Source organism: Callorhinchus milii, unplaced genomic scaffold (genome assembly GCF_018977255.1).
Source record: "Callorhinchus milii isolate IMCB2004 unplaced genomic scaffold, IMCB_Cmil_1.0 Scaffold4, whole genome shotgun sequence".
NCBI classification, from domain to species: Eukaryota; Metazoa; Chordata; class Chondrichthyes; order Chimaeriformes; family Callorhinchidae; genus Callorhinchus; species Callorhinchus milii.
This window is the reverse complement of record NW_024704745.1, coordinates 15,302,272-15,319,789: the sequence shown is the minus strand read 5'-3', so window position 1 is coordinate 15,319,789 and position 17,518 is coordinate 15,302,272. Positions and strand designations below refer to the sequence as shown.

At 48.9% G+C, this 17,518-nt stretch overlaps 4 protein-coding genes across 4 annotated transcripts; all 4 read left to right on the top strand.

Annotated features, from left to right (window-relative positions):
* Window positions 1–2,582: 2,582 nt before the first annotated feature.
* Window positions 2,583–4,068, top strand: LOC121848868 (leukemia-associated protein 7-like). The gene is made up of 2 exons (XM_042334062.1): window positions 2,583–2,882; window positions 3,829–4,068. Exons 1-2 carry the CDS (start codon window positions 2,583–2,585, stop codon window positions 4,066–4,068), a joined length of 540 nt encoding a protein of 179 aa, XP_042189996.1.
* Window positions 4,069–5,187: 1,119 nt separating this feature from the next.
* LOC121848867 (leukemia-associated protein 7-like) lies at window positions 5,188–6,191 on the top strand. Its single transcript, XM_042334061.1, has 2 exons — window positions 5,188–5,472; window positions 5,893–6,191. The coding sequence occupies exons 1-2, from the start codon at window positions 5,188–5,190 to the stop codon at window positions 6,130–6,132; spliced, it is 525 nt and encodes a 174-aa protein (XP_042189995.1). The 3' UTR covers window positions 6,133–6,191.
* A 7,376-nt stretch (window positions 6,192–13,567) lies between these two features.
* LOC121848056 (leukemia-associated protein 7-like) lies at window positions 13,568–14,595 on the top strand. Its single transcript, XM_042334059.1, has 2 exons — window positions 13,568–13,867; window positions 14,297–14,595. The coding sequence occupies exons 1-2, from the start codon at window positions 13,568–13,570 to the stop codon at window positions 14,534–14,536; spliced, it is 540 nt and encodes a 179-aa protein (XP_042189993.1). The 3' UTR covers window positions 14,537–14,595.
* A 1,043-nt stretch (window positions 14,596–15,638) lies between these two features.
* LOC121848866 (leukemia-associated protein 7-like) lies at window positions 15,639–16,620 on the top strand. Its single transcript, XM_042334057.1, has 2 exons — window positions 15,639–15,938; window positions 16,322–16,620. Exons 1-2 carry the CDS (start codon window positions 15,639–15,641, stop codon window positions 16,559–16,561), a joined length of 540 nt encoding a protein of 179 aa, XP_042189991.1. The 3' UTR covers window positions 16,562–16,620.
* The last annotated feature ends 898 nt before the right edge of the window (window positions 16,621–17,518 follow it).

Sequence of the window (17,518 nt, the reverse complement as noted above, 5' to 3'; positions counted from 1 at the left end):
GCAAGGGCCGGTCCCTGCAAGGGGCCCGGGTCCCTGCAAGGGCCGGTCCCTGCAAGGGCCGGGGGGGGGGGGGGGGGGGGGGGGGGGGGGGGGGGGGGGGGGGGGGGGGGGTCCCCGGGGGGGGGGGGGGGGGGGGGGGTCCCTGCAAGGGCCGGTCCCTGCAAGGGCCGGTCCCTGCAAGGGCCGGTCCCTGCAAGGGCCGGTCCCTGCAAGGGCCTGGAACTTAATGCAGCACCTCTAATATTTAGCACGCACGGTATTTTTTTTCTGTTAATAATAATAATAATCCTTGCATTTGATATAGCGCTTTTCACGTCGGGAGGACATCCCAAAGTGCTTCACAGAACACACTGTAAAGTGAATTGACTGTATATTTGTGGGCGAACGCGGCAGCCAAGTGCGGGCACAGCAATGTCCCACAGACAATCGTAGGTTGAAAATGACCGATTTATTATTGTTTGGGGTTTTGGAGGGATTATTGTGGCAGTTTGTGCCACAGAGTGTATTGCAGTACATCAAATCGAGAGTTGTGATCCTTGCATCCAGGTATCTCGGTTCAGCTGCTGATCATCAAACTGCAGCAGTTTATCACCTCCTGCAGACAGCTTCCCTTGAAGCGCCAGACGCTTCTTTCAAAGGGTCTTTCCTGGCAATGAATAAGTACAACGCCAAAGCCATCGTCTCGATTTTTGCATTTGAATTGACCAGCAATTCGTGAACGAAAACAGGCGGTGCAGACTGGGTGTGATCGCAATAACGTCTAATTCAGGCGATTCAGTCAAAACACCCATGTGCTTCAAGATAGATGTATTGCTATGTAAACTCGATGTAACCAAATCTCATTGATGGAAAATGTGTGTGTGGGGGGTGGGTGTGGGGGAGAAGGGGGGGGGGGGGTATTTTGTTTCTTTGCTGCCTAATTGGGATTTGCTGGTGAAATCTTCTAGCAACTGGAAACCTCCCTGTCGGTAACTTTGCTGGTTCTTTTCATCCCCCCACCCCACCCCATCCCACCCCACCCCCCAACCACAAAAAAAATGCTCTCCATGTATGCAAAGTCTTCTTCCAGTGATAAAAGTATTATTACGCCGAGGTTCCTGACTGGCTTTGAGAGGTGGAGAGTGTAGCCTTGGAAGCTGATGGTGTCAGCGCCTGAGGTGCGGAGGCGCTGACGTGAGCCAATCAGGAGGGCCTCGGTTTTTCGCACGTTGAGCTGAAGAAAGTTGTCTCTCGTCCAGGACTCGATGTCGGACAGGCAGGCTGTCAGGACATCAGTGGTCGTGGAGTTGAGAGGAGAGGAGGAAAGGTAGAGTTGGGTGTCATCCGCATACATGTGGAAGTTAACTCCATGTCTGCGGATGATGTCACCGAGGGGGAGCATATAGAGGGTGAAGAGGAGGGGACCCAGGACAGAGCCCTGAGGGACACCACATGAGACAGTGCGGGGGGTGGAGGAGCAAGGGCCGGTCCCTGCAAGGGCCGGTCCCTGCAAGGGCCTGGCACTTAATGCAGCACCTCTAATATTTAGCACGCACGGTATTTTTTTTCTGTTAATAATAATAATAATCCTTGCATTTGATATAGCGCTTTTCACGTCGGAAGGACGTCCCAAAGCGCTTCACAGTACACACTGTAAAGTGAATTGACTGTATATTTGTGGGCGAACGCGGCAGCCAAGTGCGGGCACAGCAATGTCCCACAGACAATCGTAGGTTGAAAATGACCGATTTATTATTGTTTGGGGTTTTGGAGGGATTATTGTGGCAGTTTGTGCCACAGAGTGTATTGCAGTACATCAAATCGAGAGTTGTGATCCTTGCATCCAGGTATCTCGGTTCAGCTGCTGATCATCAAACTGCAGCAGTTTATCACCTCCTGCAGACAGCTTCCCTTGAAGCGCCAGACGCTTCTTTCAAAGGGTCTTTCCTGGCAATGAATAAGTACAACGCCAAAGCCATCGTCTCGATTTTTGCATTTGAATTGACCAGCAATTCGTGAACGAAAACAGGCGGTGCAGACTGGGTGTGATCGCAATAACGTCTAATTCAGGCGATTCAGTCAAAACACCCATGTGCTTCAAGATAGATGTATTGCTATGTAAACTCGATGTAACCAAATCTCATTGATGGAACATGTGTGTGTGGGGGGTGGGTGTGGGGGAGAAGGGGGGGGGGGGGTATTTTTTTTCTTTGCTGCCTAATTGGGATTTGCTGGTGAAATCTTCCAGCAACTGGAAACCTCCCTGTCGGTAACTTTGCTGGTTCTTTTCATCCCCCCACCCCACCCCATCCCACCCCCCACAAAAAAAATGCTCTCCATATATGCAAAGTCTTCTTCCAGTGATAAAAGTGTTATCGCTTTGGGTGTACACGCGGCAGAAAGCTATTGGTGAGGGGGCTGATGAGAGCAGAAACTTTTAGCTGATCTGGGGTACCAAAAACAAGGGGGTGGCGGCGGGGGGGGGGGGGGGGACACTCATTGAGGAGTGCAGTTTGCAGCGATCCACACCCACTCCCACCCCACCCCCACCCCCACCATCCCACCCCATCCCTCAGCAGTGAATCTTTGCCGCTGCTTCGACGATGCACAGACCAGCAGCCGCTTTGCAGACGTGCATCGACCACCAGTGGGCGGCTCTGAAGACCCTGCGGCAGAGGCTGGAGAGCGAGCGATGCATTGGTCCGGACCAGCCCTGCCCGGACCAGCCCAGCCCGGCCACCCGCCACCCGCCGGGTCCTCCGCACAGCCGGCGGACCATTGCCCACATGGCCAGAGAGAGCAAACTGAGCCGCTTCGTGGACCTGACTTCCGAACTGACCGCCGTGGAGCAGCGCGGACTGTGCCCTTTGCCGGAGCCACACTTCTTCCCTGTGGAATTAAAGGTGAGAGGGGCATCTTGTGGGTAAGGGGAGGGAGAGAGGGGGAGAGGGGGTGGGGGGTGACACACAGGTCCTGAAAACTTCTACTTCCCATCGACGTGTACACCCACTTTATTGTCGCGCTCATCCTTAAAGCAGATGCGCGAAGAAATAATGGCAACTCTTTGCTGTTTAAAACGAGGGAGTGCAAACCTCTTCGCTCACCTGTGTCACCGTTTGAGTGTACAGCTTTGGTAAATATCTCACTGCCAATATTAATAATCAAGAAAAACCTAACCGCCAATGTCAGATCGAGACACATAAATCAGCTCGCGCTGTGCATTTGATTTTTTTCAATGTGTGTGTGGTGAATTGGCAAAAATTGGCAAATCCAATATTTGCATTTTGCTAATATATCTTCTTGTTTATTTGTTTATTGTTTATTACAAGGCCATTCACGGCCTTGCTCCCTCCTATCTCTCCGACCTACTATCCCCCTACCTACCTGCCCGTACCCTCCGTTCCTCTGGCTCCGGTCTGCTCCACATCCCCCGCCCCAACCGCCCTACCATCGGTGGTCGGGCCTTCAGCCTCTCAGCCCCCAGGCTCTGGAACTCCATCCCCCAGTGCCTTCGCCTTGCTTCCTCCCTTTCCTCCTTCAAGGCCGGTCTCAAAACCTTTCTCTTTGACCGAGCCTTCAGCTCCCCTCTCGACTCTCTTCCCCCTCCTCGCTCCCTCCCTTCCCTCCCCTCTCCCTGACCATTTCCCCCCTCCTCGCTCCCTCCCTTCCCTCCCCTCACCCTGACCGTTTCCCCCCTCCTCGCTCCCTCCCTTCCCTCCCCTCACCCTGACCATTTCCCCCCTGCTCGGGTCATGACCCAACTGTGCAGCGCCTTGGGACGTCCTCCTGACGTGAAAGGCGCTTTATAAATGGAATCTTGTTGTTGTTGTTGTTGTTGTTGATTTGTAGCTCAGCGTGGAGTTAAGAAACATCTGCGTTCGCTTGGCGACCAGGAAGGACGGCTTCCAGCTTGATGGCGATCTGAAAGAGATCGAAGATTGTTTGATGAACATTGTCAACCAGCTGTTACTTTCGTTGTCTTTGTACAATTCGGAATCGCACCTGCAGGCTACTGAAATGCTGAAAGGCTTCCTTAAAAAGTTCCCAGATAGGAGAAATCATTTGGAATCGTGGTTTTATTGCTCTTAGTGTAAGATAATGTGTTATTTGCCCCCAAATCTTTGGAACTCTCTCTCCCCAATCCCCCCACCTACCCCCTCCTTCCCCTTTCTTTAGATCGCTTCCTCTTCGACTGTGCTTACGGTCACCTCCTCTCTCCCCCCAGTTTGGGTTCCGCCACTTTTAGATGCTCCGAGTTACTGCCCTGAGTGATGGATGCTGTATAAATGCAAGTTGCTGTTAGTTGGAAAGTCTGAGAGATCCTGAGGTTCAAACAATCTGAACAAGGAGGCCATCAATGTAAGGACATCATCACATGTACCTTTGGTGACATGCTGGAGCTGTTCCCAATGGATTATGCATCACTTTCAAATTCTTAAGAAATGCTTATCACCTTAGTGTTACTTATACTGTACTTCTTACAAGTCATTGCACTGTTTATGCATCTTTTGCCAATTCACCACACACACATTGAAAAAAGGGTAAGATTTTGTATTAATTTAATTCTGCAGGCATTCATAAAGTATCCTTTTTTCTATGCTAGTTCAGCTGAAATTAATGTCATGCAAACACAAAATAAATAATTTGACATTGTGTGTGTGAGGAAATATAATTGTGCAACTTGTTTTTATTAGATATGCTTTGGACTGAGTAAAATCTGCTGGGAACAGTCAATCTTAGATATGCTACTGTTCACTTTAGATGGAGAGATATCAGCACACTTGTATATTGCTCAGAAATGACACTAACAATGTGATCACTCAAACCTAGAATATTTTAAAGAATACCCAAGACCCTGCATATCTGGAAAAGTAAGGCATAGCTTTACTGCCCCCCCAGAGTGACAACTCCATCCCACCCCCCCAAAAAAAAAAATGCTCTCCATATATGCAAAGTCTTCTTCCAGTGATAAAAGTGTTATCGCTTTGGGTGTACACGCGGCAGAAAGCTATTGGTGAGGGGGCTGTTGAGAGCAGAAACTTTTAGCTGATCTGGGGTACCAAAAACAAGGGGGTGGCGGTGGGGGGGGGGGGGGAGACACTCATTGAGGAGTGCAGTTTGCAGCGATCCACACCCACCCCCACCCCACCCCCACCCCCACCATCCCACCCCATCCCTCAGCAGTGAATCTTTGCCGCTGCTTCGACGATGCACAGACCAGCAGCCGCTTTGCAGACGTGCATCGACCACCAGTGGGTGGCTCTGAAGACCCTGCGGCAGAGGCTGGAGAGCGAGCGATGCATTGGTCCGGACCAGCCCAGCCCGGCCACCCGCCACCCGCCGGGTCCTCCGCACAGCCGGCGGACCATTGCCCACATGGCCAGAGAGAGCAAACTGAGCCGCTTCGTGGACCTGACTTCCGAACTGACCGCCGTGGAGCAGCGCGGACTGTGCCCTTTGCCGGAGCCACACTTCTTCCCTGTGGAATTAAAGGTGAGAGGGGCATCTTGTGGGTAAGGGGAGGGAGAGAGGGAGGGGGAGAGGGGGTGGGGGGTGACACACAGGTCCTGAAAACTTCTACTTCCCATCGACGTGTACACCCACTTTATTGTCGCGCTCATCCTTAAAGCAGATGCGCGAAGAAATAATGGCAACTCTTTGCTGTTTAAAACGAGGGAGTGCAAACCTCATCGCTCACCTGTGTCACCGTTTGAGAGTACAGCTTTGGTAAATATCTCACTGCCAATATTAACAATCAAGAAAAACCTGACCGCCAATGTCAGATCGAGACACATAAATCAGCTCGCGCTGTGCATTTGATTTTTTTCAATGTGTGTGTGGTGAATTGGCAAAAATTGGCAAATCCAATATTTGCATTTTGCTAATAGATCTTCTTGTTTATTTGATTTGTAGCTCAGCGTGGAGTTAAGAAACATCTGCGTTCGCTTGGCGACCAGGAAGGACGGCTTCCAACTTGATGGCGATCTGAAAGAGATCGAAGATTGTTTGATGAACATTGTCAACCAGCTGTTACTTTCGTTGTCTTTGTACAATTCGGAATCGCACCTGCAGGCTACTGAAATGCTGAAAGGCTTCCTTAAAAAGTTCCCAGATAGGAGAAATCATTTGGAATCGTCGTTTTATTGCTCTTAGTGTAAGATAATGTGTTATTTGCCCCCAAAGCTTTGGAACTCTCTCTCCCCAATCCCCCCACCTGCCCCCTCCTTCCCCTTTCTTTAGATGGCTTCCTCTTCGACTGTGCTTACGGTCACCTCCTCTCTCCCCCCAGTTTGGGTTCCGCCACTTTTAGATGCTCCGAGTTACTGCCCTGAGTGATGGATGCTGTATAAATGCAAGTTGCTGTTAGTTGGAAAATCTGAGAGATCCTGAGGTTCAAACAATCTGAACAAGGAGGCCATCAATGTAAGGACATCATCACATGTAACTTTGGTGACATGCTGGAGCTGTTCCCAATGAATTATGCATCACTTTCAAATTCTTAAGAAATGCTTATCACCTTAGTGTTACTTATACTGTACTTCTTACAAGTCATTGCACTGTTTATGCAACTTTTGCCAATTCACCACACACACATTGAAAAAAGGGTAAGATTTTGTATTAATTTAATTCTGCAGGCATTCATAAAGTATCCTTTTTTCTATGCTAGTTCAGCTGAAATTAATGTCATGCAAACACAAAATAAATAATTTGACATTGTGTGTGTGAGGAAATATAATTGTGCAACTTGTTTTTATTAGATATGCTTTGGAATGAGTAAAATCTGCTGGGAACAGTCAATCTTAGATATGCTACTGTTCACTTTAGATGGAGAGATATCAGCACACTTGTATATTGCTCAGAAATGACACTAACAATGTGATCACTCAAACCTAGAATATTTTAAAGAATACCCAAGACCCTGCATATCTGGAAAAGTAAGGCATAGCTTTGTACGGTTTGGCCATTTCTGTGTCTAATAACATATTCACCCAATCCCAAAAGTACAGCATTAGCGAGACAAGATATGTGTTGAATTCAGGACCGAATGTTTGTTGTGTGATTCAGGGTAATTGATAACATAATATTGCTACTACACTACCAAACAGCCTTTAATAGCACTGTAAAGAATGTGGAAATCAGAAACAGGATAATATCACTGGTGAAGCAAATTGTTAAACAGTTTGTACTACAAGTGCTGGGATACAGACACATCCTACATTTTCCTACATGGAATTAATAACGTGGAAATGGAGACAGTTGTGTGTGATGGATAGGAACTTAGTTGGGAAGCTGAATTTTGGTGATAAAATGGACAGTCTCTAATTAGAAGGCAGTGAAGAAGGGAAGTGCAGGGAGAAAAGAGTTTCTCCCGGTATCCTGGCCAAAATTCCCAGACAAAATTGATCATTCACCTCATGGCTGTTTATGGGATGTTAGATGTGACAAATTGGCTACTGTGTTTTTCTACAAAATAATCATTTTCACAACGCTTTAAGTAACTCATGTAAAGCACTTTGAGCCATCTTCCTGATATGAACAGCGCCATAACAAAAGCAAGGATAATTATTTATTATAGTGACAAGTGGTGTCCCAGGAATCAGTGTTTCATCCCCAGCTCCTCCCACTGTGTAGAAACATACGATGTTCTAGCAGACCATTCAGTCATCAAGTTTGTGCGAGGACTGAATTTAGACTAGTAATTGGTGAAAGGAGCACTGAGATTAACTGTCCCAGTTGCTGTTCTGTCTATATCAATTCAGTCTGTCTGCAATCTTTGCTTATACACCTTTGTGCTGGCCCTTTATCCATTAGGTCATCAGGGAAGCTTGAGAACAACTCTTTGTAACATTAAAGAACGGTCCTTTGAAATCTTGCGACTTTTCAATGGATTGCCCAAGTACGCTCAAAGGGCAGCCAATGCAAACTAATATGCATCTGAGCCTATCTGCTCAAGGTGATGAGTAAGCACAAATTGGATCTTGCTTCACACTTAAATGATCACTGCGTTGCTAAAATCCAAGATATGATACCAACAACCTTGTTCATTAATCTCTAATCCCCACAGTTTTGGAAGGCAAAGAGGCTTTCTTTATGTATTAATCCATGACTGTTTGTAGGACACTGCTGTGCGCAATTGGCTGCCTCGTTTCACCCGCAAAACATACAGTCAATTCACTTTACAGTATATTTTGTGAAGTACTTTGAGAATGATAAGGTGCTGTATCAAATGCAATGCATTATTAATACATTATTATTTTTAACTAAATATACAGAAAGAGATAGCGATGTGACTGACTGTGAAAGAGAGAGTGAATGAGGGAAAAGAGAATGAAAAATGAGAAAGAACAAATGAATATAGCTCACAATTTGCAGGAGACAGACAAAATTAAAAGATAAAGACTCATGAAAGAGACACACGCATTCTCACACATAGGCAGAGTGATGGGAGATGGACAGGAATTGAAGGAAGAAAGACATATGGAGATTATCAGAAGACAATAAACTCATCACCAAACAGAATACAGTGATGCCTGCTACTAACAATTCCCTCCAATAAACCTTCATTCCCAGCTAAGTACTCCTCCCTATTGCCTGACCTAGGATGGACATCAATACAGGTTTAGAATAATAATCTTTACATGAGATATATTGTCTATAATGTAACCCTCTATAGTGTAAGCTTAATTCACCCGTTCTTCACATCCAGGCTTGACTATGCCAACTCCCTGCTTGTCAGCCATCCCAACTTTTCCCTCCACAAGCTGCAAATCATCCGGAACTCTGCAGCTCATGTCTGTTGAATACTCAATTGGGATCAATTAACAGGAGCCAATGAAAGAAAGTATAAAAGGATACTGGGAGTGAGAACAAAGAATGTGTGATGTAAAGTGGTGCTTTACTGAGAGTTTGGAAAGACAAAATAAAGAAGCAACTAACACACCTGTGACTTGGATTGAGTTATTACTGGAGGGCAGTTGGTAGCCTTAGAACTAAACGCCACAGATCCTCAGAGAGGTTAGAAAACAGAGGGAAATGCAATGAATTTCCAGTACTTAAATGCAAACCTTACAGCGCCTCCACACACACACACACACCCCCAGTGTCCGGGGGTCCCCCCCCAGTGTCCGGGGGTCCCCCCCAGTGTCCGGGGGTCCCCACCCGCTGTCCGTCTGTGGCGCTGCTCTCTCTGTGTTACCCATTGGGGTTCTCGTTGCGGAGAGGATCACAACATCGTCTCTCCCACTCACAGCGCTGCACCGAGTGCAGGAGAAGGGGTGGGGGGGGCACCAGGAAATCCGCCCCGCCCCGCCCTCCCTGCCAGTCACCCGCCCCGCCCCGCCCTCCCTGCCAGTCACCCGCCCCGCCCTCCTGCCATTCACCCCCCCCGCCTCCCTGCCAGTCACCCGCCCCGCCCCGCCCTCCCTGCCAGTCACCCGCCGCCCCGCCCTCCCTGCCAGTCACCCGCCCCGCCCTCCCTGCCAGTCACCCGCCCCGCCCTCCCTGCCAGTCACCCGCCCCGCCCTCCCTGCCAGTCACCCGCCACGCCCCGCCCTCCCTGCCAGTCACCCGCCCGCCCCGCGAGTCAACCGCCCCGCCCCGCCCCGCACTCCCTGCCAGTCACCCGCCCCGCCCCGCCCTCCCTGCCAGTCACCCGCCCCGCCCCGCGAGTCACCCGCCCCGCCCCGACACGCCCTCCTTGCCAATCACCCCACCCTTGGGCCGGTCCCTGCGAGGGCCGGTCCCTGCGAGGGCCGGTCCCTGCGAGGGCCGGTCCCTGCGAGGGCCGGTCCCTGCGAGGGCCGGTCCCTGCGAGGGCCGGTCCCTGCGAGGGCCGGTCCCTGCGAGGGCCGGTCCCTGCGAGGGCCGGTCCCTGCGAGGGCCGGTCCCTGCGAGGGCCGGTCCCTGCGAGGGCCGGTCCCTGCGAGGGCCGGTCCCTGCGAGGGCCGGTCCCTGCGAGGGCCGGTCCCTGCGAGGGCCTGGCACTTAATGCAGCACCTCTAATATTTAGCACGCACGGTATTTTTTTTCTGTTAATAATAATAATAATCCTTGCATTTGATATAGCGCTTTTCACGTCGGGAGGACATCCCAAAGTGCTTCACAGAACACACTGTAAAGTGATTTGTGGGCGAACGCGGCAGCCAAGTGCGGGCACAGCAATGTCCCACAGACAATCGTAGGTTGAAAATGACCGATTTATTATTGTTTGGGGTTTTGGAGGGATTATTGTGGCAGTTTGTGCCACAGAGTGTATTGCAGTACATCAAATCGAGAGTTGTGATCCTTGCATCCAGGTATCTCGGTTCAGCTGCTGATCATCAAACTGCAGCAGTTTATCACCTCCTGCAGACAGCTTCCCTTGAAGCGCCAGACGCTTCTTTCAAAGGGTCTTTCCTGGCAATGAATAAGTACAACGCCAAAGCCATCGTCTCGATTTTTGCATTTGAATTGACCAGCAATTCGTGAACGAAAACAGGCGGTGCAGACTGGGTGTGATCGCAATAACGTCTAATTCAGGCGATTCAGTCAAAACACCCATGTGCTTCAAGATAGATGTATTGCTATGTAAACTCGATGTAACCAAATCTCATTGATGGAAAATGTGTGTGTGGGGGTGGGTGTGGGGGAGAAGGGGGGGGGGGGGTATTTTGTTTCTTTGCTGCGTAATTGGGATTTGCTGGTGAAATCTTCTAGCAACTGGAAACCTCCCTGTCGGTAACTTTGCTGGTTCTTTTCATCCCCCCACCCCACCCCATCCCACCCTATCCCCAACCACAAAAAAAATGCTCTCCATGTATGCAAAGTCTTCTTCCAGTGATAAAAGTGTTATTACGCCGAGGTTCCTGACTGGCTTTGAGAGGTGGAGAGTGTAGCCTTGGAAGCTGATGGTGTCAGCACCTTAGGTGCGGAGGCGCTGACGTGAGCCAATCAGGAGGGCCTCGGTTTTTCGCACGTTGAGCTGAAGAAAGTTGTCTCTCGTCCAGGACTCGATGTCGGACAGGCAGGCTGTCAGGACATCAGTGGTCGTGGAGTTGAGAGGAGAGGAGGAAAGGTAGAGTTGGGTGTCATCCGCATACATGTGGAAGTTAACTCCATGTCTGCGGATGATGTCACCGAGGGGGAGCATATAGAGGGTGAAGAGGAGGGGACCCAGGACAGAGCCCTGAGGGACACCACATGAGACAGTGCGGGGGGTGGAGGAGCAAGGGCCGGTCCCTGCAAGGGCCGGTCCCTGCAAGGGCCTGGCACTTAATGCAGCACCTCTAATATTTAGCACGCACGGTATTTTTTTTCTGTTAATAATAATAATAATCCTTGCATTTGATATAGCGCTTTTCACGTCGGAAGGACGTCCCAAAGCGCTTCACAGAACACACTGTAAAGTGAATTGACTGTATATTTGTGGGCGAACGCGGCAGCCAAGTGCGGGCACAGCAATGTCCCACAGACAATCGTAGGTTGAAAATGACCGATTTATTATTGTTTGGGGTTTTGGAGGGATTATTGTGGCAGTTTGTGCCACAGAGTGTATTGCAGTACATCAAATCGAGAGTTGTGATCCTTGCATCCAGGTATCTCGGTTCAGCTGCTGATCATCAAACTGCAGCAGTTTATCACCTCCTGCAGACAGCTTCCCTTGAAGCGCCAGACGCTTCTTTCAAAGGGTCTTTCCTGGCAATGAATAACGACAACGCCAAAGCCATCGTCTCGATTTTTGCATTTGAATTGACCAGCAATTCGTGAACGAAAACAGGCGGTGCAGACTGGGTGTGATCGCAATAACGTCTAATTCAGGCGATTCAGTCAAAACACCCATGTGCTTCAAGATAGATGTATTGCTATGTAAACTCGATGTAACCAAATCTCATTGATGGAAAATGTGTGTGTGGGGGTGGGTGTGGGGGAGAAGGGGGGGGGGGTATTTTGTTTCTTTGCTGCGTAATTGGGATTTGCTGGTGAAATCTTCTAGCAACTGGAAACCTCCCTGTCGATAACTTTGCTGGTTCTTTTCATCCCCCCACCCCACCCCATCCCACCCCACCCCCCAACCACAAAAAAAATGCTCTCCATGTATGCAAAGTCTTCTTCCAGTGATAAAAGTGTTATTACGCCGAGGTTCCTGACTGGCTTTGAGAGGTGGAGAGTGTAGCCTTGGAAGCTGATGGTGTCAGCACCTTAGGTGCGGAGGCGCTGACGTGAGCCAATCAGGAGGGCCTCGGTTTTTCGCACGTTGAGCTGAAGAAAGTTGTCTCTCGTCCAGGACTCGATGTCGGACAGGCAGGCTGTCAGGACATCAGTGGTCGTGGAGTTGAGAGGAGAGGAGGAAAGGTAGAGTTGGGTGTCATCCGCATACATGTGGAAGTTAACTCCATGTCTGCGGATGATGTCACCGAGGGGGAGCATATAGAGGGTGAAGAGGAGGGGACCCAGGACAGAGCCCTGAGGGACACCACATGAGACAGTGCGGGGGGTGGAGGAGCAAGGGCCGGTCCCTGCAAGGGCCGGTCCCTGCAAGGGCCTGGCACTTAATGCAGCACCTCTAATATTTAGCACGCACGGTATTTTTTTTCTGTTAATAATAATAATAATCCTTGCATTTGATATAGCGCTTTTCACGTCGGAAGGACGTCCCAAAGCGCTTCACAGTACACACTGTAAAGTGAATTGACTGTATATTTGTGGGCGAACGCGGCAGCCAAGTGCGGGCACAGCAATTTCCCACAGACAATCGTAGGTTGAAAATGACCGATTTATTATTGTTTGGGGTTTTGGAGGGATTATTGTGGCAGTTTGTGCCACAGAGTGTATTGCAGTACATCAAATCGAGAGTTGTGATCCTTGCATCCAGGTATCTCGGTTCAGCTGCTGATCATCAAACTGCAGCAGTTTGTCACCTCCTGCAGACAGCTTCCCTTGAAGCGCCAGACGCTTCTTTCAATGGGTCTTTCCTGGCAATGAATAACGACAACGCCAAACCCATCGTCTCGATTTTTGCATTTGAATTGACCAGCAATTCGTGAACGAAAACAGGCGGTGCAGACTGGGTGTGATCGCAATAACGTCTAATTCAGGCGATTCAGTCAAAACACCCATGTGCTTCAAGATAGATGTATTGCTATGTAAACTCGATGTAACCAAATCTCATTGATGGAACATGTGTGTGTGGGGGGTGGGTGTGGGGGAGAAGGGGGGGGGGGGTATTTTTTTTCTTTGCTGCCTAATTGGGATTTGCTGGTGAAATCTTTTAGCAACTGGAAACCTCCCTGTCGGTAACTTTGCTGGTTCTTTTCATCCCCCCACCCCATCCCACCCCACCCCCCACCCCCCACAAAAAAAATGCTCTCCATATATGCAAAGTCTTCTTCCAGTGATAAAAGTGTTATCGCTTTGGGTGTACACGCGGCAGAAAGCTATTGGTGAGGGGGCTGATGAGAGCAGAAACTTTTAGCTGATCTGGGGTACCAAAAACAAGGGGGTGGCGGGGGGGGGGGGGCACTCATTGAGGAGTGCAGTTTGCAGCGATCCACCCCACCCCCACCCATCCCACCCCATCCCTCAGCAGTGAATCTTTGCCGCTGCTTCGACGATGCACAGACCAGCAGCCGCTTTGCAGACGTGCATCGACCACCAGTGGGTGGCTCTGAAGACCCTGCGGCAGAGGCTGGAGAGCGAGCGATGCATTGGCCCGGACCAGCCCTGCCCGGACCAGCCCTGCCCGGCCACCCGCCACCCGCCGGGTCCTCCGCACAGCCGGCGGACCATTGCCCACATGGCCAGAGAGAGCAAACTGAGCCGCTTCGTGGACCTGACTTCCGAACTGACCGCCGTGGAGCAGCGCGGACTGTGCCCTTTGCCGGAGCCACACTTCTTCCCTGTGGAATTAAAGGTGAGAGGGGCATCTTGTGGGTAAGGGGAGGGAGGGAGGGAGGGAGGGGGAGAGGGGGTGGGGGGTGACACACAGGACAGGTCCTGAAAACTTCTACTTCCCATCGACGTGTACACCCACTTTATTGTCGCGCTCATCGTTAAAGCAGATGCGCGAAGAAATAATGGCAACTCTTTGCTGTTTAAAACGAGGGAGTGCAAACCTCTTCGCTCACCTGTGTCACCGTTTGAGTGTACAGCTTTGGTAAATATCTCACTGCCAATATTAATAATCAAGAAAAACCTGACCGCCAATGTCAGATCGAGACACATAAATCAGCTCGCGCTGTGCATTTGATTTTTTTCAATGTGTGTGTGGTGAATTGGCAAAAATTGGCAAATCCAATATTTGCATTTTGCTAATATATCTTCTTGTTTATTTGATTTGTAGCTCAGCGTGGAGTTAAGAAACATCTGCGTTCGCTTGGCGACCAGGAAGGACGGCTTCCAACTTGATGGCGATCTGAAAGAGATCGAAGATTGTTTGATGAACATTGTCAACCAGCTGTTACTTTCGTTGTCTTTGTACAATTCGGAATCGCACCTGCAGGCTACTGAAATGCTGAAAGGCTTCCTTAAAAAGTTCCCAGATAGGAGAAATCATTTGGAATCGTCGTTTTATTGCTCTTAGTGTAAGATAATGTGTTATTTGCCCCCAAAGCTTTGGAACTCTCTCTCCCCAATCCCCCCACCTGCCCCCTCCTTCCCCTTTCTTTAGATCGCTTCCTCTTCGACTGTGCTTACGGTCACCTCCTCTCTCCCCCCAGTTTGGGTTCCGCCACTTTTAGATGCTCCGAGTTACTGCCCTGAGTGATGGATGCTGTATAAATGCAAGTTGCTGTTAGTTGGAAAGTCTGAGAGATCCTGAGGTTCAAACAATCTGAACAAGGAGGCCATCAATGTAAGGACATCATCACATGTACCTTTGGTGACATGCTGGAGCTGTTCCCAATGAATTATGCATCACTTTCAAATTCTTAAGAAATGCTTATCACCTTAGTGTTACTTATACTGTACTTCTTACAAGTCATTGCACTGTTTATGCAACTTTTGCCAATTCACCACACACACATTGAAAAAAGGGTAAGATTTTGTATTAATTTAATTCTGCAGGCATTCATAAAGTATCCTTTTTTCTATGCTAGTTCAGCTGAAATTAATGTCATGCAAACACAAAATAAATAATTTGACATTGTGTGTGTGAGGAAATATAATTGTGCAACTTGTTTTTATTAGATATGCTTTGGACTGAGTAAAATCTGCTGGGAACAGTCAATCTTAGATATGCTACTGTTCACTTTAGATGGAGAGATATCAGCACACTTGTATATTGCTCAGAAATGACACTAACAATGTGATCACTCAAACCTAGAATATTTTAAAGAATACCCAAGACCCTGCATATCTGGAAAAGTAAGGCATAGCTTTACTGCCCCCCCAGAGTGACAACTCCATCCCACCCCCCCAAAAAAAAAATGCTCTCCATATATGCAAAGTCTTCTTCCAGTGATAAAAGTGTTATCGCTTTGGGTGTACACGCGGCAGAAAGCTATTGGTGAGGGGGCTGTTGAGAGCAGAAACTTTTAGCTGATCTGGGGTACCAAAAACAAGGGGGTGGCGGTGGGGGGGGGGACACTCATTGAGGAGTGCAGTTTGCAGCGATCCACACCCACCCCCACCCCCCACCATCCCACCCCATCCCTCAGCAGTGAATCTTTGCCGCTGCTTCGACGATGCACAGACCAGCAGCCGCTTTGCAGACGTGCATCGACCACCAGTGGGTGGCTCTGAAGACCCTGCGGCAGAGGCTGGAGAGCGAGCGATGCATTGGCCCGGACCAGCCCAGCCCGGAGCAGCCCAGCCCGGCCACCCGCCACCCGCCGGGTCCTCCGCACAGCCGGCGGACCATTGCCCACATGGCCAGAGAGAGCAAACTGAGCCGCTTCGTGGACCTGACTTCCGAACTGACCGCCGTGGAGCAGCGCGGACTGTGCCCTTTGCCGGAGCCACACTTCTTCCCTGTGGAATTAAAGGTGAGGGGCATCTTGTGGGTAAGGGGAGGGAGGGAGGGGGAGAGGGGGTGGGGGGTGACACACAGGACAGGTCCGGAAAACTTCTGCTTCCCATCGACGTGTACACCCACTTTATTGTCGCGCTCATCCTTAAAGCAGATGCGCGAAGAAATAATGGCAACTCTTTGCTGTTTAAAACGAGGGAGTGCAAACCTCTTCGCTCACCTGTGTCACCGTTTGAGTGTACAGCTTTGGTAAATATCTCACTGCCAATATTAATAATCAAGAAAAACCTGACCGCCAATGTCAGATCGAGACACATAAATCAGCTCGCGCTGTGCATTTGATTCAACGCCCAATATTTGCATTTTGCTAATAGATCTTCTTGTTTATTTGATTTGTAGCTCAGCGTGGAGTTAAGAAACATCTGCGTTCGCTTGGCGACCAGGAAGGACGGCTTCCAACTTGATGGCGATCTGAAAGAGATCGAAGATTGTTTGATGAACATTGTCAACCAGCTGTTACTTTCGTTGTCTTTGTACAATTCGGAATCGCACCTGCAGGCTACTGAAATGCTGAAAGGCTTCCTTAAAAAGTTCCCAGATAGGAGAAATCATTTGGAATCGTCGTTTTATTGCTCTTAGTGTAAGATAATGTGTTATTTGCCCCCAAAGCTTTGGAACTCTCTCTCCCCAATCCCCCCACCTGCCCCCTCCTTCCCCTTTCTTTAGATCGCTTCCTCTTCGACTGTGCTTACGGTCACCTCCTCTCTCCCCCCAGTTTGGGTTCCGCCACTTTTAGATGCTCCGAGTTACTGCCCTGAGTGATGGATGCTGTATAAATGCAAGTTGCTGTTAGTTGGAAAATCTGAGAGATCCTGAGGTTCAAACAATCTGAACAAGGAGGCCATCAATGTAAGGACATCATCACATGTACCTTTGGTGACATGCTGGAGCTGTTCCCAATGAATTATGCATCACTTTCAAATTCTTAAGAAATGCTTATCACCTTAGTGTTACTTATACTGTACTTCTTACAAGTCATTGCACTGTTTATGCAACTTTTGCCAATTCACCACACACACATTGAAAAAAGGGTAAGATTTTGTATTAATTTAATTCTGCAGGCATTCATAAAGTATCCTTTTTTCTATGCTAGTTCAGCTGAAATTAATGTCATGCAAACACAAAATAAATAATTTGACATTGTGTGTGTGAGGAAATATAATTGTGCAACTTGTTTTTATTAGATATGCTTTGGACTGAGTAAAATCTGCTGGGAACAGTCAATCTTAGATATGCTACTGTTCACTTTAGATGGAGAGATATCAGCACACTTGTATATTGCTCAGAAATGACACTAACAATGTGATCACTCAAACCTAGAATATTTTAAAGAATACCCAAGACCCTGCATATCTGGAAAAGTAAGGCATAGCTTTGTACGGTTTGGCCATTTCTGTGTCTAATAACATATTCACCCAATCCCAAAAGTACAGCATTAGCGAGACAAGATATGTGTTGAATTCAGGACCGAATGTTTGTTGTGTGATTCAGGGTAATTGATAACATAATATTGCTACTACACTACCAAACAGCCTT

Excerpts from the sequence above, each read along its gene's own strand:
- LOC121848868 (XM_042334062.1), top strand. The coding sequence starts at position 2,583 with ATGCACAGACCAGCAGCCGCTTTGCAGACGTGCATCGACCACCAGTGG. Across the intron at positions 2,883-3,828 it reads TCTTCCCTGTGGAATTAAAG|CTCAGCGTGGAGTTAAGAAA; the intron begins GTGAGAGGGGCA and ends GTTGATTTGTAG.
- LOC121848866 (XM_042334057.1), top strand. The coding sequence starts at position 15,639 with ATGCACAGACCAGCAGCCGCTTTGCAGACGTGCATCGACCACCAGTGG. Across the intron at positions 15,939-16,321 it reads TCTTCCCTGTGGAATTAAAG|CTCAGCGTGGAGTTAAGAAA; the intron begins GTGAGGGGCATC and ends TTTGATTTGTAG.
- LOC121848056 (XM_042334059.1), top strand. The coding sequence starts at position 13,568 with ATGCACAGACCAGCAGCCGCTTTGCAGACGTGCATCGACCACCAGTGG. Across the intron at positions 13,868-14,296 it reads TCTTCCCTGTGGAATTAAAG|CTCAGCGTGGAGTTAAGAAA; the intron begins GTGAGAGGGGCA and ends TTTGATTTGTAG.
- LOC121848867 (XM_042334061.1), top strand. The coding sequence starts at position 5,188 with ATGCACAGACCAGCAGCCGCTTTGCAGACGTGCATCGACCACCAGTGG. Across the intron at positions 5,473-5,892 it reads TCTTCCCTGTGGAATTAAAG|CTCAGCGTGGAGTTAAGAAA; the intron begins GTGAGAGGGGCA and ends TTTGATTTGTAG.